The following is a 24914-nucleotide window of genomic DNA, read 5'->3' on the forward strand; positions in this document are numbered from 1 at the left end:
GCTGTGTTAGCATCTCGTTGCCTCGACTCGGTAGCGCGATGTCCAGCGCGAGGTTGAGCGCGAGAGACGAGAAAAAGGCGAATTAGCAGGCGGCAGCTGCCTGCGAGGTGAGAAACCGGCGGAAAGACTGGAGAAAAACGGCGGTCCAGGATGAGGACGAGTTTTACAATCGGTGCAAGAGGCAGCGAAAGGGTCGGAAAGCCGCGATTTTACGTTCGCCACGACGCATAAGCCCGCTCGTTTTCAGCCGCTGCATGGAAATCCAGGCTGCTTTTACTGCCCGCTGCCGGTCGCTAACTTACGGGGGAAACTTTATGGTTTCTCTCCTCCGTCGTGAGTCGTCGGGTACACGGGGCTCCAGAGACTCCATACACGCCCATTCCGCTCTTAACGAGCCACGGACGTACTCTGCACGCTTCGGGAATTACATCTTCGGGGTGCGCTTTTTTCCTTTGGATACTTAACCGACCCGGAGTTACGTGGCGCGGCCAATGGATCCCGACTCCGAGCTTTCGCTATGACCTCGCGCCGTGCATCTTCTGCGCTATTGGCGCAGCGTGAACTTGTTTCAGTGAATTATTTCGCAAATTCGTCGTGTCCCGTATTCGCGTGATTTTATTCTCCTCTTTTCCCTCCCCTCGACGAGCTTCCATTCGCGAAAGAATTTTCTACCTTCGTAGAAAACGAAAGTTCATTCATTTTCTCGGTTCTTCACCTTTTCTAGAATCACTGTGATCGTCAGTGATGGTGATTATTCAGATAATTCGAATGAAAAGAATATGGATTACTACGAAATTTTGAACTGCCTAGGTAACTGTATTATCCTGATTTAAGGTATCGTTCAAGGATTAAAGAGTTTAATTAAAACGCCGTACCATGGGACACGAAACGAATCGAGTGGTTTTTTACAAAAATATGGGACACGTTGTAGCGATTTTAATTCTGTCGTTGTAACGAGAATCGCCGGGGTTCGGTATTACCGTTCGAACTCTCGAACATTAATTCTTCTTATTAGCAGCCGATCGAACTGCATAATTTTTTCCAAGATGTAAGATCTGCTCGCGCCGGTCCCCTCTCCGAGGGGCACGCAAATTGTATATTCCGTAATCCAGTTAACCAAGGAAACCGCGTGTTTAAAAATCGTGACATTCACGGTTTCTCTTTACAGCCACAAGATCGTGGCCATTCCTCGCGCGGACCCGTGCATTTTCGACCATCACTCGTGCCCGTATGATACACGGACTCGTGTATCGAGACTTTAAAGACTTCTGGGAATTCCGGCAACCGATATTTAATATCACGAGCGGGTCGTGCGATTGGGACGAATATCGCGGGAAGTCGGAGCACAGAGCGGATAGCCAGGAGCACGGACACCATGGGGGAATCGGTGGACGCGGTCGTGCGCTCGACACCGTGAAGGTTTCGATCCATCGATGCCTCATGGTACGCTATACGGCTCCAGTCATCGTGTTCTCCTTTTTCAAGCGCGATCGTTCCATGCTCCGATTGGCCAGAACGCGATACCTCCGTGTCACGGTGAAATTAAGCGTGCTTTTAACGCAGCCCCGTATTTGAGGAACCCCCTCGACCGGCGCCCTACCGACAATCGATCCTCGTCCAATACCGGAGCAAAGCAGTCCCCGATGACGATGAAGTATGGCGTATCCTCCAGCTACGTTTCTCCATCGCTTTCAGCGTTGTCCGTTCCGTGTCTGTCCACGACCACTTCTCCTCGACGTCGCTGTCTCTCTGTATCTCATCGAGGATTAATCGGACTTTGACGAACGGAAATTTAAACGAGGCTTGGATATTTAAGCCTTCGCGATCCTACGCCGATCTCTAGTCGATATTTCGCATCGATCGATACCTGTACACCGAGGATACATAAAACATGGACTTTTGTGCTGTCACAGAAGACGTTTTATTACTGGTTGTACCCGGTAATCAGATATATATATTTTACAACTGCTCTTAACTGATACCTTGACTCTAGGGTGCAATATGACATGAGAAATATCTTGTAGATTGGGTATACTGTATCAATTTGATGGAAAAATAATCGGTTAAAAGCAGATGTATTATGGAGTTGGGTATGTTTCGTGAAACGGGATAAATAAATTTAAAAGCAGTCTAGTTTTCCAATAAATAACACGAACGCGTTCTCCTATCATAGAGTTAGACTGATCCAAAATCTTCTGTATTAAACAGGCCATAAACTAAGAACACGTTCCTCGCAACGAATCAATTTGTCCTACATTTAAACATCCTGCAATTCCAAAATCTCTACGAAATATGCCAATTTGGCAATGAAAATACATTATATCTCAGAGACAATTATGTTTGCTTACGTTTATTCTTGTAAACGCGTCTTAATGATCCGATAGAGAGGGGGTAAAATAAATTAAAGTAAATATAGACGAATCGCGTGACAGTATACAAATAAATTTGCTTATCATATAATAGACGTCGCGATTAGTACAATACGTAAATAAAATCCCACGGTTATCAAATTTGACCAGCAACTCGCTGTCAAACTATTTTCCCTGCCACGATACTCACATTATAATGGTTCAAACAAAGTCTCCGTTCTATCACCGATCTCTCATCTGATTGGAACAATACGAAATTAAAATCCTAGAGCTACTAAATTTAACTCGCAACTCGCTGTCAAACTATTTTCTTTGCCACGATACTCACACTACAATGGATCAAATGAAGTATACGAAAATAAAATCGCACGGCTACGAAATTTAACTCGCAACTCGCTGTCAAAATATTTTTTCTGTCACGATACTCACGCTGCAAGGGTTCAAAGTCTCCGTGTTCTACCACCGAACTCTCATCTGATTGGAACAATACGAAACTAAAATCCTAGAGCTACTAATTTTAACTCGCAACTCGCTGTCAAACTATTTTCTTTGCCACGATACTCACACTACAATGGATTAAATGAAGTATACGAAAATTAAATCGCACGGCTACCAAATTTAACTCGCAACTCGCTGTCAAAATATTTTTTCTGCCACGATACTCACGCTGCAAGGATTCAAACGAAATATACGAAAATAAAATCCTACGGCTACCAAATTCGACTCGCAACTCGCTGTCAAACTATTTTCCCTGTCACGATACTCACGCTGCAAGGATTCAAACGAAATATACGAAAATAAAATCCTACGGCTACCAAATTCGACTCGCAACTCGCTGTCAAACTATTTTCCCTGCCACGATACTCACATTGTAAAGGTTCAAACAAAGTCTCCGCGTTCTATCACCGAACTCTCATCTGATTGGAACAATACGAAACTAAAATGCTAGGGCTACCAAATTTAACTCGCAACTCGCTGTCAAACTATTTTCCCTGTCACGATACTCACGCTGCAAGGATTCAAACGAAATATACGAAAATAAAATTCTACGGCTACCAAATTCGACTCGCAACTCGCTGTCAAACTATTTTCCCTGTCACGATACTCACACTGCAATGGTTGAAATGAAATATACGAAAATAAAATTACACGGCTACCAAATTCGACTCGCAACTCGCTGTCAAACTATCTTCCCTGTCACGATACTCACGTTGCGATGGTTCAAACGAATTCTCCGTTCGACCACCGATTTCTCATCCGATCCTCTCGATCGCTCTTCCTATTCTATCGCAATCGAAGGAGCGTAATCGGACATTAGGACAGCCTATGAACCGGTGGCGGGAAAGAAGCATTATCGCGGCGTTTAGCATACAGCGGGCGGAGGAAGGCGTCACGTGCTACGGGGCGCACGGTTACAGCTCAATAATCCAATTACAAAAGACAATAAATTCCGAGCGGCAGCGTGCGACCGTGAGCGGATATACGCGCGGCTCGCACACGCAGTCGGCAGCGCGCAGACGAATGGCCAGGGTGGCAGAACGAATTTAATGCCACGTCGTCGGACACGCTGGCCGCTCTCACCCGGGAGGAGAGGACACTAGCATCGGAGTTTCGTGGTAGGCAGGTCCTACCCTTCCGGACGACAGACGACCAACGGAACCGACCTACGGGGCATCGATGCGTACGAAAAAGCGCGCGCATGTCCGCCGCAGCCGTGGCCGGCCCGGGCATTAGGGAAATATTCAAATGGACCTGCGAAGCCCATTGTTATTCTACCGTGAAAACGGCCGACGTTGTTACCTTTTATTAGTGTAATTTGTCCTATTAACCGTTTCCCAGCCACCACCTTGTAACGGCTCCTCTATCCTTATTTTTCTTTTTCCGCCTCGTTTTTTCCATGGGGTCTCATAGAGGAGAAAGGTATGTCGGAGTTCGAAAGTTTAGAGTCATAGTTCGCTTCCCGCGATTATAATTGAAAAATTAATAACGTACATCGATTTTGCGTGGACGTTCGAATCGAAGACTAGAGGTTTGAACTAGGTTACAGAAGATTGCAAATTTGTTCAGTTGAAATCATTTTGCAGCCATTTTACGATAACCCGAACGACTATGTGTCTTTATTTTTATTCTTTTAATAATTTTTTATTCGGTGTCTCACCGAAGGATCCGGCGCGCCATTATTCGAAGAATTTTCTACTCGAAGGTTACTGTCCTAGTAACAATTTCCCAGCCACCGTGTCGTAAAGACATCCTGTTTTTTAAAGAATCGCTCGAAGGGAATCGGACGAACCGTTGTTAGAAAGTTTTTGGAGTCTCGGTTCGTTTCCCGTGATTATAATTAGCGCATAATCGTGACTCGAGGCATCCTCGATTTCCTTGATTTCCTTGGTTCCCTTCGGGTGTCCGCGAAGTTCCCATGGACGAAGAAATGGGAACAGAATGACCACGCGTGTTTCTGAGGCATTTTCGAATAATTTCGCGCGGAATGCGGGATCGATAGAGGGGAATACTGCGAGGTTTATGGTAGTCGGTTTTCTGCCGGATTTCTCGGTGGTAGAGAGTCAAGAAGCAGGGGCCCACGCCTCGATGAAAGTTCTTCACGGTGAGTGACTCACCGATCGAGATTAATGAACGTGCGCCTTATAGGCGCCGGGAAAACAGCGGAGCTTCTTAAGGTCGTTGCGCATTGTCTTCGCGCGAAAATCGTGCCTTTAAAAGGAGGGCTTAACGAGCAGGATATCCTCGAGATTCTTCGACGAAGAAGAAACAGTGGTTGCACGACGTTGAGGATTGTTCGAGATCGCCAGCCCCGATCGATCGGAGCGGTATTAATTGCGTGTGTTGGTGTTCTTGTAACTTCGGCCCCGCAAAAATACGACCCACTTCTCCTTAACCTTGCGTCACGCTTTCCATCTGCCTGCACCGACGTCGCCATTCGAAGAAATACACGCGAAATCTCTCCGCGCTCCATCGACTGTGCTCCGTGTTCGCCAACGATAATTCGACCTACTCCGAATACGGTCAATCGTGAAATTTTTACCCGTCTTGTCCCCTAAATTCGACGTCCGACGTGGAGCAAAAACCTCCCAAGGAAAATAGTATCCCGGTCGCTTTCAAATCCGCACCTCAAATCCGAATCGCACCGAGAGGAACATGAAACAAAAATTATCGAGAAGTGGTAAATTCCGCGTACTAAAGACAATCCTGGAAAACGCACGATAGAATGTTAGACCTAAGAAAAATCCAAAGGGAACCAAGCAAAATTTTTTTAATTAACCCTTTGACTACGACAGACCTTGTAACGCACCAGCCGAAACTTTTCGTTAGATGTGCATCTCTAAAAAATTATTATTTATTCAAATAATAATTAAAACACTGTATTCTACTATATTAACCCTTTGCATTCGAGAGGTAACTCTCAGTCACCATTTAATCAGATTCTAATGATCGACGTTAATTGATATATCAAATTTAAAATTACCTAACGATGTGTGGAATATCGAAGAAAAATAATTCTATGTCTTAATTTGCATACGATTTCTCATTTACCATTTTAAAGATATCGTCGACTCTATGACAGAAAGTCTTCGAATTACTATTTTTCTGCAACGAAAAAGTCGTCGAGTGCAAAGGGTTAAAACAACATTATGCACTTCTTTGTATTCTGCAGTAAATTGTTATCGTACATACTCAGGATTTAACAAGCAAAGAAACTCTTAAGCGGCTTTATGTGCCCACAGTGTCACAAACGCAAGATTCCTAAGGGTCTTTAGGCGCCCCCAGTAGTCAAAGGGTTAAAACGAAATTGTCAAGACACGAAATTTTCTTGCGACGAGTCCCGAGAACACCCAGCTCCCGTTCCAATGTATTTACGAAGAAAAGCTCGGGGAAAGGAAGAGAGAAAGGTCGAGGGAGAGCTGAAGCAGCGAGGCAAAGGCGGGTGCACGTAAATACACATACACGGCGCATCATAGTTAGCCACGGTGATCGTACGCCGCGATACCATCTTCTGCCTCCTTCCTCTTCTTCTCCTCTTCGTCCTCTTCTTCTTCGTCTTCTGCTTCTTCTTCCTTCTTCCCCTCCTCCCGCGCCGCGTCCTCTTCGTCTTCTCGCGCCTCCACGGCTAGAGGGATTGCATAACCTCACCTTGCCGTTAAACGCGAAACAATGCTCTCGCGTGAGACAGCGCGAGGTGGCGGAGATACGCGATCTTTGCCGGTGCCCAACTCCCGAAGCGGACTCCGCTATCCTCGAATACGCTCCGTCGCGGTTCTTTTGATCACCGCCTCTCTAATGATTCACGGCGGCTTAGAACGCGACGGGCCGACGATTCCGCTCGTTTACGCGCCGCGACATTTCCAGCCAACCGATCCGTGACAAACGAGCGAAGCTGCTGGGTGTCGCGGCTCGTTACGGTGGCCACGATCGCTCATTTCGCCTTTCGGAACCATCTGCCCACTCGATCGCATTAATTAACACGGATTCCACCTTGGTTTACCTGCCAATCGTCTCTCTGCTGCTCGTCCCAAATTTTTGGGCCTGGATCCGCCCTTTTCTTAACGTTTCTAAACTCCTCGAACGCGGGATCCGTCGATCGCGATCGGTTCGACGATTCCCAACCGAAGAAATCGAAGCAGGAAACGGAAATTGGCAAATTTATCCACGTCTAGTGACCATAACGATGAATGCGGAATTTTTAATCGAAAGTGGCAGTAGCTGGTATTTCGAGAAATTCTAATTTCATAGCCGACTATGTTTAATGAAATTGACTCGTCGATTGGATAATTTTCTTCGTTTTCTCTGATTAATCGCAACCCTCTGGTCAGATCGCTACGTGTTACCAAGTAACGCGTAGAGAAGACTGTCCAAGCTCATTTTGACTGAGACAAGTAGCTCTAAATGTTTGAAGGATTTAATGGATTGAGACGTTGGTGGATGATGGATCATCTTCCTGTACCGTCGAGAGTGTAATCCATTATCCTCCTCATCTCCATTCTGCTCCCCAACGGTTCTTAATAAAAATGAGTCTAAACGCTGGTTCGTATCTTGCGATAAATTAGTCAGCGAGGAATTCCGAATTATTCTTGCATATATACGTTCACCGGATTGGACGGGATAAATTTTAAGAATATCTGGAATATTGGAAAAATCGCCGATTAGAAATCGAAGGTGTTTCGTCAGCGACATTCGCGATGGCGGTAATATTTAATCTCCTTCGGTATCCCTGTGCGCTCTGCGACTCTTATTTACCCTATTATTTTCACCGTGTAGGCTCAATATTAATAAAAATGAGTTTAAACACTGGATGGTATCTTACGATAAATTAGTCAGTGAAGAATCCCGAATTATTCCTGCGTATATACGATTTCCCGAGTGGGAGGGAAAAATTAGAATATTCGGAATATTGGAAAGTGTTTCGTCAGCGACATCCACGATGGCGGTAATATTTCATCCCTTGCGGTACCCCTGTGCGTCCTACGACCCTTATTTACCCTATTATTTTCATTATTTAGGCTTAATATTAATTAAAATTGAGTTTAAACACCGGTTGGTATCTTACGATAAATTAGTCAGCGAAGAATCCCGAATTATTCCCGCGTATATACGATTTCCTGAGTGGAAGGGAAAAATTGCAATATTCGGAATATTTGAAAAATGGCCGATTAGAAATCGAACGTGTTTCGTCAGCGACATCCACGACGGCGGTAATATTTCATCTGCCTCGGTACCCCCCTGCGCCCTGCGTCCCTCATTTGCCCCATTGTTTTCATCGTGTAGGCTCAATAGAATCAGCAAACAATTTATTACGCCTACACCCGGGGCGCATCTATACCCTTATCAACGATCGCTCGTTGCTCCTTGCAAACGATTGCTCCTTCAAGTCGAGCCTCCGACCAGCCGACGCTGACTTGGGGCAACAACAGTCCTTCCTCTCTCGCCGAGTGCGTGCGTAAAACGCGCAGGTCGCCCTCGTGGATCTCTCCGTTATGCGACCGGTGCGAATGGAACACGAAGGAAGGGAGGAAGAAAAAATGGCCTAAACGATGCGTGTAGTATTTCCGTGAAACGCCGCTTCCTTTCTAATCGTTTTTATAATTACGCCGTTCTTTCGAAACAGCAATATTTCTCGCGATCGGTATTTCCCTTCGACTATCGTGTTCTATCGTGTTTATCTGTTCGTTTAAATTGGGCGAGGCAATGGGTAAAAAGATATTGACAAGATACCGTATTTTTCCTTTCGAGCATCGCTCGTCGGTTTCGAAAAATAGTTTCAACTTTGAGAAATTGGCAATACGGTTCAAGGAATTTAATATCTCGATCTCGTATCGATCCGAAGAAGAACGTAACTCAGCTGTCTCGTTCGTGTGACGAGAAAATGGATGAAAATGGTCGACAGGGTACTCCGAACGATTAAATTGACTTCTCGATGTCTCGCTAAAGGAACGCGTTTATCAAGAACATTGTTGCTATCCGAGACTCGCGGTGTCGCATCGAGCAGTATTGCGATTGATCGATACGACCTGTAATTTCTAAATGCACTCTCGTATGTATCCTTTCGTCGATAGGAAGGAATACATGGGAAATATCGACTTGCAACGCGGTATCGGCCATGCTGCTCGATTTTCAACGACCTTGTTCTTCGCCCTGACGAATATTTCTCCACGCGTTTTGCAACCTTTACGAAGACGCGAAATTGGTCACAAATTAGTCAGAAATTATGTATAGAGAAATATTTACTGCGATTAATCGTCGTTATAATTACGCGAGATTTAAGTCAAAGATGAGACAAGCATCTAGAGCCTAGACCGAGAATCGAGGCACGTACGTACAAGTACACGCGAATGATTAAAATTTCTGTCGGTTCATCGTAAAAAATGATATCAGCACATTCTCCTGCCTCTCTAACTTTGAATATGAAAGAAAAATTCTACAACCTTCCGGGAAGCGATCGCGGATGCTCCTTGATCGGCGACTTTCCCTCGAAGGTTCCCGTGTCCTCGGTTCGCGACAGCCATAAGCGGCGAGCGAAGAGTCGCAAATCTTCGGCAGCGGCGAGTTCGGTGCGCGAAACGAAACGGGGCACGGTGGTGTACATCGTGCATGCATGCACGGCTACATAAGTGTTCATGCACACGGCAGCAGATTTCTGGGGCGATAAAATCCCGCGAGCGAGGAAGTCATGTCCCGTAACTATCTGGATGTACGGTCTCGCGGTTTTCGTGTGTGCACCCACTCGAAGGCCTTTACCGAACGCGACAGAGGAAGACGGGGCTACGGTGTACGGGCGAGTACGCGAGGAGGACGACATTTTCCACGAGAACGAGCCGCGCCTTGCTAACCTGCCCGAGTAAAAGCGTGAAATTACCGGCAACCCGGCTAAAATTACCCTCCCCCTGCCGCCCGGCCTCGCTCGCTGCTCTCTCGCTCTCCTCTCTTCTTCTTTCTTCGATACCCAGCCCGCGGAAACTGCTCGAAAATTGCACGTGCCCGCTATACGCCCGAGAGTACTTCGGATAATACTCGGCCGTCTTACGGATCCCGCACACGATCGTCGGTTTGCGAAAAAGGCCCCGGGAGCGGGCACCTTCTTGCCCCCTTTTCGCGATACTTCTGCGGCTGCAATCGTCCTAACACTCGAACGCAGGATCTCCATCGTACTTCGAACCGCTTCGTGTCTATTAATTATTTATTATATTCGCAAGCTTCGATGTTCCATGCAAATTAAGCAAAACGTATGATTCAGGAATTTGAATTCTTCAGCCCCGACTCTGGTAAAAAATATGTAAAACCAGACACGTTCGTGTTACTGGATATGTTAAAACAGATACGATAACTACCTAATACGAAAAGAGGAAAACTTTCAACAGGATTAACATGAAATAAGTTAGTTATTAAAAATGAAAAAGAGGGTACAAAGTACAATGGGTACTCTGCAAGTCTCAGAAAAGAGATTAGAAGAAAACAAAAAATTCGTAACAATCCGCAAGTTCCAGTTATTCCGTGTGCATTTGTTATTTATTACGTTAAGAAAGTTCGAGGTAAGAACATATATCCAGTAACTCGAACAAGAAAAATGGATTTCGACAAGTCGAATATTCCCAAGTACCTCGTCGTTTTCTATATCGACGAGGTTCAAACGAGGTACAGTTTACTCGTCGTTACCTGGTAATAAAATTTTCGTCCAATCGAATTTAATTCCACTCCATCGCGATGGAAAAGAGGAAAAGAATTTTCCCAAACAAAATTCGCGCACAACCCCTCTCGCGAGCAAGCGGTCGAGGATGACCCCCCTTTGTCGCGGAAGATGCGCGAATCGCGAAATTCATTTTTCCTCGACCAAATATAATTCCACGTTTCTATCGCGATGGAAAAGAAAATTGGAAATTTTCCCAAACAAAATTCGCGCACAACCCCTCTCGCGAGTGACTCATATTGGTCGAGGATGACCCCCTTCCTCGCAGAAGATGAACTATTAAGGGGTTATAATACAAAGAAATAGTAGCCAGTGGAAACGGTGGGAAACTGTATAGATGTTTACTAAACGGGCGAACGGTTGAAACTGGCCCATCTGTTTAGGGTCACGCAGGTCAAAAGACGTCTCGAGAAAATGTGAGACAAAAGACAGAACGCAGAGAAAGGATTCGCCCCTCAAATCGCTAAGTTTCGAGATTATTTTAGTATTTAGTTTTTGCTACAACACGAACGATTTTTGAGTCCCAGCTAATCGCGTGGACAATAATTCGACAGGCGAGTACTTGCGAGGACTCGGCGCGGAAGCGAAGCTCGTGGACTTTTTCCGCGCGTGTACCCCGACGCTCGTGTTGTACCGCAACATCTTCCGAAGCGTCGGGCTCGTTCCCCACGGAACGGTGGAAAAAAACCTTTATATCGGCGTAGAAGCGACGGTGTGCACCGTCGGGGCACCGTGCGTTTCTGGATGCAGGATACACGCGCGGCGGTGAAACGGAGACGGAAGGAGAGAAAGAACCGGCGACGCCGGCGGAAAGTGCATGCGCGAGCCTCGCATATAATTTACCGTTCCAGCGGCACGTCCGTCCATAGAATCCCCGGCACGAAACTGGAATAGGTCGGTTATAAATTTCCCTTTAACGAGCCGGATTTTTGCTCGCGAGTCATCGATCAGATATCATCAAAATTCATAAGAGCAAACGTTCCGTAGCTGTCCCTCTTCCGCCGCTGCCAACGATAATCACGCCGCTGATAACCATCGAGAGGTAGCCTCGCGTCGGTCGCGTTTTCAGTCGGGAATCTCGATTAAACGAAACCACCGCGTCGGTATTTAATTCGCCGCGATTTTATCGGCAACCGCTCGGCAGATGAAACCGCGAGAGAACCCGGTTAGCTTCGCGAGTGGGGGAAATTCGAAAGAGGAAACGAAATACTGTAAATCCGAGGGAATTTCTTGATCCATCCTCGCGAATCGGGTTAGTGTACCGTCGATCCACGGGCGCGATCAAATGGAAATTTTCTACCTTTTGCGCCCGCGCGGCGCGGGACGCTGTATGCTAATTAGCATCGGGGATTTCCCCGGCTTAGATCGCGGATATACGCGATGCTTCGGTGTACCAGCGGATACCGGCCGATAAGCCTTTATCTCTCTCCCGTTCTGCGTCACACTTCGAGGTTAGAATAATGCATATACGCGCACGATGCACACGGCCGATATAAAAGAGCCGGTATACGTGCACGGGCGGTGGCGTGTGGAGGCAAGCGCGATATAATGCGTATCCTGGCTGGAAAAAGGAGAGTCCACTTCATCATCCTGCGACACGCAGCGAGCGCGGAGGAGCAGCTCGCCGAGGACTCGCGAGAGTGACATCGCCGGGCTGCCTCCTTGTAATTTATTACTGTAAACACGACCGACGAAGTCTAGTTTTTGCCGCGAGACACGTCGCCGCCGATTTACATACGCACGGCATCCGTTGCAGTCGCTCTTTTGATCCTAACTGCAGATTAATCTTTCCTGCCCGCGCCGGATGAGAACCAGTCGGCGGCGTTCTCCAAAATCCCGATGACTCCGCGGTACCCCGCATTTTGCTCCCGGTGTTCCTCTATTATCTCCCGAGTATCTTGTACCGCGATGAAAATAATTAATTTTGACAATCGAGCGCGATCATTCGACTTACGTCTACGAGTCTCCGACGTAAGTCGCAGAAACGGATGAGAACCAGTCGGTGGCGTTCTCCAAAATCCCGATGACTTCGCGTTAGCCCCCACTTTGCTCTCGGTATTCCTGTATTATTTTACGAGCATCTGCTGCCGCGATGGAAATTTAATTTTGGCAATCGAGCGCGACGATTCGACTTACATCCGCGTTGACGTTACCTCGGCGACATCGGCGATGTCGAGATTGATCGAGATTCGCAGAAACGGCGGTGGAGCGGAGCGTGTTGGCGGAATCGGACCAAAAGCGTCAAGCGCATCGAAAGGGAGGCATCCATGGCATTTCAACCACGGGTGTGCCTTAACGACCGTGTTGCTGATAAAAGAAAACGCGGCTCCGGTCGGCTCGTTTATCAGCTCGTGCCCCGATATCTCAATCCCTGTTGGTCGTCTCTGTCCCTGGTGCAACGGCGCAGCAGAAACCTCGTTGCCTTTGTCTCTGTCGCGCGCTGGAACACGCTCGCGGCTGCGAGAGCGCGAAAGCGGGGTGCTCTCGAGTCGAGGTATACGCTTATGGATCGGGCTAGGTCATTCGCCACCATAGGCCGAGCACTGTACATGGCGCACGGTGCTCCCAGGTTCCCGATTTCCGTAAAAGTCCAGAAACGCTCTCGCAGCCCATCGGAGCGCGAACTGTGCGCGCTTGAAATGGACTTTACGGTTTCCACGAACGAGAAATAAAGAGGGACCCAGGCCGACCGGTCGACCTATCGCGGCCTGGCCGCCGTGTTACAACGTGTCGTTTACATCTTAATCCGTGCACCAGCGTCCCCCTAAAGACGCCGGGACTGGTGTGCGCTCGCAGTGGTATCGCGTCAGGGAGCCGTTTCCACTCGGCCGCTGGACAAGCTGCGAGGACGATGCGGACAGGTGCGATTCCACGCGCGAAACGATCGTCCGAGCGAAACTCCGACACGCTCGATCTTATCGGCTGCTGCGTTTCTAGCGTATTTACGGATACCATCGCGCCGAGGGATATCGGTTAGGCGGGCGTCAGAGGTCGAGTTATTCGCTCGTAATGTCCGCGTCCTGACAGGTCTCTCTGGCCCTCGAGCGACCGCGTACGGGGATGGGGGTACCGGGAGAGGACGAAATACACCGTGACCCGTCTGATCGGGGATGGGGAAAAATTGTTACGGGCAGAGAGAGAGAGGGTGAGCGGAATCGTAGATAGAGGAGGAATCGGAGATGGGGAAGCGTGCCTACGTATTCTCGTTGAAGAGGATTCCCGAGAAGAGGAACGGAGCGCGAAGGAGGCTAAACGACGAGGACGAAACAGCGAGGCTCATTTTTCTATGTACGACTGCAATTTAAACGCAGTCAGAACGCGAATGTAAACGTGACCGTGGCTTAGTGGGACGCTGACCACGGCGTAGGAACGACCCAGGGGACGAGGATCTACACCTCGATGAGCACAGCACGACATTCTCCTTGCCCCTTGCCCCCCTGTTCACGGTGGTCCCTCGTTTTCTTCCTCCGCGGCCGCTACCAAGAAGAAGGTCCCTTCTCTCTCTCTCTCTCCCCCTTACTCCTCCCTCCCCCTTTCCTCTCTGCCCGCGTCTTTTTTCCCTCTTCCTTCCCCGCCTCTCTCGATCTCTTTCTCTCTCTCTCTCACTCTCTCTCTCACTCTCTCTCTCTCTCTCTCTCTCTCTCTCTCTCTTGTCCTGTCTCCGCTCATCGTCCTCGAGCGCGTCCACCACGATTGTCCGGTAAACCATGGTGCGAACCGCTCACCGTGACGAAGGTATCCACCTACAAACGAGGACTTATTCCGAGAGCAGCTCGTGGAAACTCGCGAATACCGACATGGGAATCGGTTGAGCCTGCTGCCGCGTAGCCCTGTCGTTAATTATGCCAATGACAACCGTCCGATGTCCACGATCGAATAGGTGTGAGGCCCATGGCTCCTGCCGCTTCGAGGACCCTCCGCGCGCTATGGGGGTGTCGCTGTCATCCCAATGGACGTTCAGCGAATTTCTCGGTCACCAACTCGAGATTGCCTGTACCCTGAAACGTTCGGAATAATTATTTCTAGAGAGGCTACCGAGTTTCTAAAAATCTCGTTCTAGAATTACGAGTACTGGAGATTTACGCGTGAAGCTTGTTCAATTTTTGAATGTTCGCGAAGAATTGCCGTTCCTGCGAGGATTTCAAAGTTTCCAGAACCACCGGGTTGCTTGAGAAATCCACGATTCCTTCCGCGATCTGTTGTAGAATAAGCGTTAGAGGTCCGGCGGCTTATCCATTGAAACGTGTCCAAGTTACGTTTGCAAAGGCTAACTGACTCTATAGGGATTTCAGAGTTGCTTGAACCGGCAGCAGGCTGAAAAATCTGTTACTCCGCGCGATCTAAAGTACACGTCGGGCGTATAAAAGCCGATTCACTGAAACGCTCGATTATCGCGCGAATAAATCAGACTTCCTGCGAATTAAAATTTTGAAACGGAAAGTGAAGGGGAGAAAGCGATCAGCAAGGTACCACACTGTTTCAGACCTAATGGCCCAACTAAAGCCTGATCATCCAGCGTTTCGGATAGAGTACTTAGCCTGACTGATGGATCCCGAGATAGATAGAGCGCGTGTTTTCGGTGAAAGCCTTGGAAGCATGGTTATAATCGGGATATCGTTTACGAACAGTAGGCAGTAACGCCGGATATTATTCTTTTACCACGATCTAACGAGGTTGAGCGAGCAAGGAGGTACCCGTTGCCGAAGAGGATGGCGCGAAGCGATGCGAGGCATGCTGGAAGTCAGGATCAGTTCCTATGCATGCGATTGCACGCGGATGAATAGGGCCTTTGTGTCTTGCGAACGACAGCCAGTACGATATACAATAACGGTTCCCTAAGATTTCTCACGTAAGGCAGGATCTGCTTGTAACCAGCAGAGGGAGAGAGAGAAAGAGAGAGAGAGAGAGAGAGAGATGTGGTTCAACGTTTGCTCCGGTGCATCTGCATTTTATCATAAAACTACGTAAACGACTAACGGGACTCGGTTCGTCCTGTATTCTCAAACTTTGCCCTAACTCTTGCTCCATTGACACCTTTCACCGTTCACGGTACACGTATCACGCTCCTTATCTACCTTCAGATTCGGCTATGTCGATTAATGTGTCTCTTAGATCATGGATATCGGAAGAAATTTAGATTCGGAGGTGAGACATGTCTGTGACATCTTTCAGGCTGTCACTCCGCTACTGTGGCACCTTTCCGCTGGATGCACATTTCGAACGGCGCGTCGTTGGTTCTTTTTAAATCCATTGTACAGACAAGTGTAAAGAAACAATGATAATTCGTCCATCTATGGCTCTGCTCTAACGTAAGAGCTTAGTACAAAAAGCACCGCTATTGTTTGCACGAGACCTCGTCGTTCGAGGTCATAATACGTGTAATATTTTCGCGAGCATAGTAGCTAAATATTCGACGAAATAAGTCGCCATGATCGTAGACCTTCGTTCTCCGGGAGTCGTCCGACAGCGACAAGATGTCAGCCGGAGAACGAAAGTTGACAGGAACCGGTGTATCGGCTAGAAAATATTCCACTTTCACGAGCGGAGCGTTCGAATTTCCAGAGGTTTCTCGGTTTCCCAGCTCGGTTTATTAAATCCCTCTTCCGAATTCAGGCTGTGCGCGGGTATCGATGAACAGTATAACCGGCACACGAGGTGTGCGTGTTCGCGCAGGTGGAAAGAGAGACGGGAAAAAGAGAGAAGGAAAAGGCCGCAGAGAATGCATCGGTACGCGATGATGTAACGGCGTTATGAATATGTACAAAATAACAAATGGTCCCGGCACAAAGGAACGGTGACAAGGTACGCGCGTGTACCGCTCGTATTCCGGCTGTCGCAGCCTCGCCGTTCCACGCGCGCTACGTGATCGCGGTGTAAAACGGTGTTTCGATTTCAGCCCGGCCATTTTTCGTCACCTCGTCGCGGCCGCGGAGACGGGCCGGGGGCCTTGGCCGTTGGTACACGCGTAATAACGGCCGCGATAATCGCGTTTCCGATTAAGATTCCTCTTGGTCGACAAACAAACGCGCCGCGCACGTGCTCCATTGTGCTCGCTGGGAGCAACAAAATGTTTCTCGCGATCGTGATTGAAAAACGCAGAAGGAGGAAAAGGAAAAAGGAAAACGAACGGGAAAAAAGAAAAAAAGAAAAAAATGGGAAAAACGTGCAAAACACGGCACGAACGTCGATCGGTGTCCGGATAACGTGTCCAAGCAATGGTCGCAAGCGTGGCTGGTCATGAACGGAAACTCCGTTAAATTTGTTTTCCGAAGCTGACCAAACGGTAGATACCATCGAAGGAAATGTGTAACGGTACCCTCTCGATTCTCCATCCTCGAGGGTTCCTCGCGTTCCTCACGTGTCTTGCGTTCCTCGTATCGCTGTCGTATGTAATAACAAGGAACACGTAGGAGTAGCGAAAAAGGGAGAGGAAAATATAATAAAAGAAGAGGAGGGAAGAGAGAACATAGAAACGCAACGATGAACAACGCGAAGCGCAAGGGGGCCGTTGCACCACTGGGGAATTTCGTTGTTGTTAAGGTGGCACTGCGCATCACCGATGCCAGGCAGGAAGTGGGAATCGCCGAAGCAGCGAGGGGGGCCGGCGCGGGTGAGCACGGGGCTGGGGGAACCGACGTTGCATTGTGGGAGTGAGCGGGCGAGCGAAATAAAAAAAAAAAAGGCATTATAGCATTATGCGAACGAACGGAGCCCTAGTGACGCATTTACACGGCTGTTATTATCCCCCTCTCTGGCCCCTCTGCCCACCTCCTCCCCTTCTACCACCCTCAACTAGGTAGGAAACGTAGGTATCTACGATACCTGCTTACATGCTCCAACAGGCGAGTCAGTTCGGAAAACCTGGCATATGTCGTCCCCGTTGCAACGTGTCTCCGAATACATTAATAAAACCCTGATCCAACTCCGATCCCCCCGGTTCCGTGCTCTTATCCTTCTTCCCACGAACCTTCCAGCGTAATCGATGCATCGCAGTTGCGTTACGGGTTAGACAGCCCTGATTTGTCGTTGAGCAACCGTCGATGTCTCCTCTGTCCCACCGTGTCTCGCGATGTCTCGCGATCGAAGCTAGGATTCAAGGGGTCCGACCAATCTCTCGCAACTTGGACTCGCGTTTCCACGATGATGTTTCATTCGACGACCGGACAGAAATGAGGTTCGAAAGTCGAGATAAAACAGGGAGATTCTATCGCGGAAGAAATATAATCGCGAAGAGGTCCTCGCGATAGTCACAAGTTGCTCGTTAACGAGACACCATCGATCGGAGTATCCCCGTCGCACCCCCCTAGCCGGCTATCAGAATTCGAGGCTTTTCGCGGGGTAACGTCCCCGTTTCCGTCTGCATCGATTCCGTGGCTGATTGCCGGCCAGCTGAAAAACCCTTCAACGACGTGCAGTGTGTGGCCGTGGTCCGGTACCTATGACGGATTAGTTTGTTACGGCTTTCGGCTTAACGGAGGGCGCAGGTAGGCCGCGCCGATACGCGTGATTATTTATTGTGCGGACAGATTGGATCATTCAGAACACGCCGACGGGGGTCCCTGTCTGTATGGACAGGGATCGACCCGCCGCGGGAATATAACTCGATCCGACCGGCGATACGCCGCTGCGATATAACCTCCAATTTTGTGTCAGCGACGATCCGCGCGCGGTCAGGAGGCTGGCGAAACGTGATGATTGGCGAAATAATTCGCGGCTATATTTCCTACGGTAATTCCACAGCTCTTACGTAACGCTCCGGGCACGTGCACGGGAGAGAAACGGGATTAAGGAGGCTGTGATCGGGTACGACCGAGCGTGGTCCACCGAGGGGTGGTTTAGAGGACTTGAGATTCAATTGGTCGCATGTTGCTTTGGGCTGTGAAACGATAGCTCGCGTTATAATTTTTGGCGATTCTCGAGACTATCGTGACACATGCAAATATTAACCGCGTGTAGCTTCCACTTTTTTGAGATAAATTATACCTGTCCAGCTATTTTGAGAGACGATGTAACAAGGGATGAAAAATGTTAGCTGACGTTATAATTTTTAGCGTTCATTCCTCGAGACTATCGTGACACATGCAAATATTAACCGCGTGTAGCTTCCACTTTTTGAGATAAATTATACCTGTCCAGGTATTTTGAGAGACGATGTAACAAGGGATGAAAAATGTTAGCTGACGTTATAATTTTTAGCGTTCCTCGAGACTATTGCGATGAATGCAAATATTACACACGCGTAGCTTCTACTTTTTTGAGATAAATTATACCTGTCCAGGTATTTTGAGAAACGATATAATAGGGGATGGAAAACGATAGCTCGCGCTATAATTTTTGGCGTTCCTCGAGACTATTGCGATGAATGCAAATATTACACACGCGTAGCTTCTACTTTTTTGAGATAAATTATACCTGTCCAGGTATTTTGAGAAACGATATAATAGGGGATGGAAAACGATAGCTCCCGTTATAATTTTTGGCGTTCCTCGAGACTATTGCGATACATGTAAATATTAAATACGCGTAGTTCCAATCTTTTTGAGACAAATTATACCTGTTTAGGTATTTTGAGAAACGATATAATAGAGGATGAAGAATGATAGCTCACGTTATAATTTTTGGCGTTCCTCAAGACCATTGTGACACACGCAAATATTACACACGCCTAGTTTCCATTTATTTGAGATAAAGTATACCTGTCTATGTATTCTGACAAACCATATAACAGGGGAATGAGAAAATAGACGATGAAGATTTTAATTCTGAGAAGCTTGATATCTTCTAATAGCAGATGCTGCTTATCACGTTGAGTCTCCGGAAATAAACATTTCTTTATTTTTTCCGATATTTCCATTGACTGTACCTTGCAGTATTAACCCTCCTCCGTGAAATCAAAGTCGATTCATAGTGGTGCAATTTTTCTTTTCCCGTCTAACGAGAGAAATAGAATAATATGTTTATGTACCTGGTTCAGCGTAAGTGATCTATTTGACTGGCATCGTAGTTTAAAACTCGAAATCGGATAACGGTTCAATAACCGCGTGGTTTATGACGACGGGAAAGGTATTTAATAAGCGATTACAGTTGGGCGGTGAGATACGCGGGAAAAATGGCGTTTCGAAAGCAGGAATTATTTTCGTACGCATAATAAGGAGGTTTCTCGAAATGTATTCCAACTCCAGTAGCGGGAATATAATTAGTAATCAGTTGTACGGTAGTCGTATTGTTAACGTTCGTGTTTCCAACCGTGGAATAAGGTACACGCGTAAACTGGTTTGCCGATGCGTTTCATTCGAAAAACAAAGTAATTATACGTAGATAAAGATCGTAGCCGTTGGTCAAACGGAATGTGTTAAAAACGTGGAACAATGTCAGTCGCGTTATCAATGCTAGAGAAATTACGACTTCCAGCCATAGCTATATTGGTTTTATATCGCGTTATTGCTCACGCAGCGGCCGCCATTAGACTAATTGCATTTAATTGTCCAGCCCCCGTTTCGATTATTCGAAGAGTGATACAGCCTGACTGTTAAAGGAATAGATAACTTTCGAGTGACACGAAGTCGGTTAAAAATCGTTTAACAACATCTTTGCTTCACTCTTCGATTTACGCTTCATCCCAGAAACCGATCGTTTCGCGCAATTTCCATGAAACGCGAGTTAACGAGCGATGGGGACAAACTTTAACCCGTTCTACCTCGACCTGTCGCATATTTTCTCCTTTTTCCATCATTAAATCGGCGAAAAATACTGGGTGCTCTGAAATTGATTACCCGAAGGAGGGACTATGGTTTCGCGGAACAGAAATAAGTTCGGTATCTAGTTCAGCTCGGCAGAACGATACGATCCGACGTTTCCCAAGGAAGCGCGTGAGTCAGATGCAACGGAACTTCTCCGTTTTTACGTTCGCATTACCATAACCTTTCGAAACCTTCCGAAAGTTTTATCGCCCATGCCTCCCGCCATTGTATAACTAGGTTGTAACTACAGTTAGCAGAACTGCGCTGAAACGGCGTGCCGCTATCGACTGGTATTATCAAGTCAAGGACTACATTTTTGCAAGCACCAATTACGGTATCCATGGCTGACACACATCACTTAGCGACGAGTATCGAGAGGCTACGTCGGTATATACGTCGACCAAAGTCCGAAACTTTGCACGGTCCTAGGCTGTGGCAGTAGATTCAGGGTCGTCTATGATCAGACCTGGTCCGTGATAGAAATCGCATTAATCTTATCGCCTGACAAATCGTACAGTTCGTTTTATTTGCTTCCTCCGTGTATCCTTATTATTGCATAAAGTGGGAAACGAAAACATATGTAAATCGATTATAAATACTCGGTTAATTCCGATAACGACAGATTAATATTACATTACACAGAGATCATTAAATCATATGCATCTGAACTCCATTTATCAATTTCTATCGTTTGTCAAGTTCTATTTTCGTCACCTCGTTCCCGGTTTATTTATTTCCCTCGTATCTTTACCGTCGCATAAAGCACCGTGGAAAATAGAGCACGCGCGCGAATCGACGCGTGTACTCGAGCAATTGCGATAATCGACGCGGTAACAGAGGCGTTCCCAAAGTCACCACACTCCGGATTCGAAGGAATCCGCGTTATCGCGCAAACGAGCAACTTTACCGACACCCTGTAGAATTTCGTGGCGATCGCAAAGCGTCTCGGGACAACCCATCGACGACACAGTGGCGAACAGCTGGGCCGGGGAATCGGGAGAGGGAGAGAGTGTTCTCGGAGATCGCGGCTGGAATCGGTGGGAGCGTTTTCATTTAGACGTAGATTATTCCTAGATGCCTCTCTCATAAATATTAAACAGGCGGCGCGCGCGCTCTCGGATTCACGCAGGCGAAACGTTGTCCGTACTTTTTACTCTGAAACCTTGTCCCGGCTGCTGCCGCCGCTGTACCCGCCGCCCTACCCCTTTGCGTCTTTCCAAGGTATACCTAACGCCCCTTCACCCTCCGGCGACGATCTGTCGCTCATTGAGTATGCATCGGCGATATCGACAGGCGGGGGCTGTTACCAGAGCGCCTCATCGTTCCGCCGGGAGCGACGTCGGAAGCCGTTGCTGGCCCCGGCGACGTCAACGACGCCAGCAACGACGTCATCCTGCCTTCCTTCCTCTTCCTTTTTCCCCTGGTAAGGTTCGCGCGACCACCGGCTGACAGAAGCAATTTTTGCACTCGCACGGGGCGGCCATTCGACGTGGCTGAGTAAAACCACGCACACGCACGGCAATGCACGCGTGTTTATACGTTCTCCAGGATGCTGGAGGGAAAGGGATAACAGCCGGCTTGCCACCGTGCCGTTCCAGTGGCCATCGGCGTTATGCCTGCTCCGCACACGCCGCCTCCTCCTCCTCCTCTTCTTCTTCTTCTTCTTCTTCTTCTTCGTCTTCGTCTTCGTCTTCGTCTTCTTCTTCTTCTTCTTCTTCTTCTTCTTCTTCTTCTTCTTCTTCGTCGTCGTCGTCGTCGTCGTAGTCCTCTTCTTCTACTCGTCCCTCTCCTTGTCCTTCCTCTACCCCTCGCGTACTTACGTATTCCGTCGCGAGGCGGTGCTGACTCGTCACGCGCATTTGCATACATTTCGAAACGCGGACCGCGCGTTTTTTGCCGGAATTCTTGCTGCCGTCCGGTTACGGATGTCCCTCCGCGGCCGTGTGGCTAGACTGATTACGATAATCGACGTCGGCGATCGGAGTGTATCTTCTTCTCCCCCGAGAGTACCGCGAGGAGATTCTTTGCTCATCGGGGAATGGATCCTCGGTGCAGGTAGTTCGATCAGAACGTTGTAGAACCGAAAGAAGTTCTTGCCTCGGTTTTCCCAACGAGCAGTGTGTTCCGAGTAGCCCGTAGGGTTTCCCGGCGCAAGAACCGCACCGGGTACCATCCCTTCGCGCCGAAGAATCTACACCTGCGTGACGGCCATGACGGCAGGATACCAAGGGCTCGGCAAAAAAGACGGACGTAACTCGCGAGCGAATATCTCGCGGACAAAAGCCACGCAACCCCGTTGTTCCCAGCCCCTAGAGAGGCCCGCGCTTCTTCGTGTGCCGCGTGTGTTGTCACGCTGGTTGTAAATATCGATAAACAAAGCCAGCGGCCAATGGCGAATGCTCGGGACCAGGGGCCCCGACGACGAAATAAACCACGCCGGGATGAGGTTTTAGCGCTGGCCCCTTTGTCGGGCGCCATCTCCTGCGCGCAAGCACGCTCCACTTTTTCACCGAGCAATTAGAAAGAGATTTATTTGCGCCGGCACGCCGGGCGTACGCGCGCCAATAAGACGGGGCCGTGGTGGTGAAGAAGGGAAGCCAGGCGAGTGTTCCAGTAGCGACATATTTTTCGGCCGATACCGCACCTATCTACCTGTACACGCGTATATACGCACGCAGCCGACGTGCAGCGGCCATTTTACACGGTGCACACGTACGCGCGTGCACGTGCATTCTTCGTGTATATATCTCGCGTAGCGTAGCGCCGACCGATCCACGTAGACCGCGAGCTTCAACGGACCGATTCGCCTTACGAAACGTGAAACAATGCCGGGTACCAGTGGTGAGTTTCTTTCGAGGTTAGACGAACCCGCGCTGCGGTTTTAATGAACTCGTTTTGACGTGACGACGCTGCCCTCCCCGTCCGTGTCCCCCTTTCTTTCTCCTCTTTCTTTCTTTCCCGTCCATTCTAGCCACCCCGTCTTGCCTCTCGCGCGCCGCTGCCTCCGGCTCCGTGCTTCACGGACCCGACTTAGTTAATTAAAGTAACCGTACGGTTTTTGATTGACGCCCAAGGCGTAAAAAGCCGCGGACGCGGGTACCTAGCCAGCGCTCCGTCGCCGGTTACGCAACGCCGTGACACGGAGGGTTGACGCGGCCAACGGATGATACGAGTGTCGCGCGATCATCGACCAGAGTTCCAGTTTCCAGCGTTAAAGTTTCAGCGAGACATTGGCGCAGACAGGTGTAACGTAGCCGATTGAGTTTCGGTGAAAAACGTAACGTCGAATCTCGCGAATTTCCAAGATAATCGCGCGGTCCCGACTAGGGATTTTTTTAAAAATTAGCGATTTTTTCGCGCGTCCGCCGACTTTGGAGTACATGAGGGCTGCGCGAGGGTAATTATTCGCGCGAGGAGCGAGGCAAGGCGGTTTTGCGACGGGGAATTTCCATACAGAGTTACCACTCTGGATTGGCCAGGAAAGGAAGGACGAATTAAACGTTACGTTGACCGGGTGAAAAAAGCCGATCCACCGCTTCCTGAATTTTTTAACGTGCAGGGTTAACGCGCGCCGTTTACCTGTACCTCGTACCCGCAAAACACGCGGAACGTTCCTCTCGCGTCTGTTCCTCTCGCGCTGAGCGCTCGCCTAGCCGAGCTTACGTAAGATCGAGCAGCGCGTCACGTGCAAGCGGCGCACGTATAGATCGCGCCAAGACACAAAAAAATACCGCATGTGCAATCCTAAGAGCGGCACAGGCGCATTAGTATCCGCCGCACAGGCCGAACTCGACGTTCCGCGCGCGCGGCGTGTAGGTAGAAGACGGGCAAAAGAAACGATAGTTACGAAACGAGCAGTTCCTCTCTTCGTTTTTCCCCATTTTTTCCCTTCTTTTTCTTCCTCTTCTTCTACTCGTTTCCCGTCTCTACGTTTGTTCCGTCTTGTACCACGGTCGGTTTCGACCCGGTAGCGCGACGGCCATGCGACGTATTATGCAGATTGCGCGTAGCGTGTGGCCGAACGCGATCGAAGCCGCACAATGTAATCCTTCCTTCCTTCCTTCGTCATCGATATACCCGCGTTGCATACCACCGTGGATAAAACAGAGCCTGCCGGTGCGCGCCCCTCTCGCAAAATATATATGTATGCCAACCGAACAAGCGTGTATCATTACGCGCGGTGCGTACTCGCAGAAATTCATATCGGGCTCTGTAATTATCGGATGTTTGACGGACGGAAGGACAGCGGCAACAGAGACAGTGAAAATTGCCGGTCTCTGGCGATCGCGGCAGCGTCTCGGTCCACGTTAAATAGTACATCAACCTCGGTTGCGACGTAGCCTCTTCTTCCTCTTCTTCTTTTTCCCCGCCGCGAAGCCGCTTTTCTCCTTCGTTTTTCCCTCCATCGTTTCGGTCTCTTTCGCCAATAGCCACTGACAACTCGCGAAACGAGTTTCACCCGACCTGATCGTTCCCGCGCGATTTTTGTTGCAGGTGAAAATCTGGTTCCAGAATAGAAGAAGTAAATACAAGAAGATGATGAAGGCGGCGCAGCAGGGCGGCGGGGGCGGCGGAGGCCAGCACGGCAGCCTTCTAGCCGGTGGAACCGCT

General features: G+C 48.7%; 1 protein-coding gene across 1 annotated transcript in view; it reads left to right on the top strand.

The window, feature by feature from the left end:
* Nucleotides 1-24914, top strand: part of Dll (homeotic protein distal-less) — an 84007-nt gene that overhangs the window by 52829 nt on the left and 6264 nt on the right. The window contains exon 3 of the mRNA XM_017911327.1: nt 24798-24914. This exon is cut by the window's right edge and continues 1 nt beyond it. Within this exon, the coding sequence (XP_017766816.1) occupies nt 24798-24914 (117 nt within the window). The remainder of the gene's footprint in view (nt 1-24797) is intronic.

The sequence above is a fragment of the Eufriesea mexicana genome, unplaced genomic scaffold (assembly GCF_001483705.2).
Source record: "Eufriesea mexicana isolate 0111107269 unplaced genomic scaffold, ASM148370v2 scaffold124, whole genome shotgun sequence".
NCBI classification, from domain to species: domain Eukaryota; kingdom Metazoa; phylum Arthropoda; class Insecta; order Hymenoptera; family Apidae; genus Eufriesea; species Eufriesea mexicana.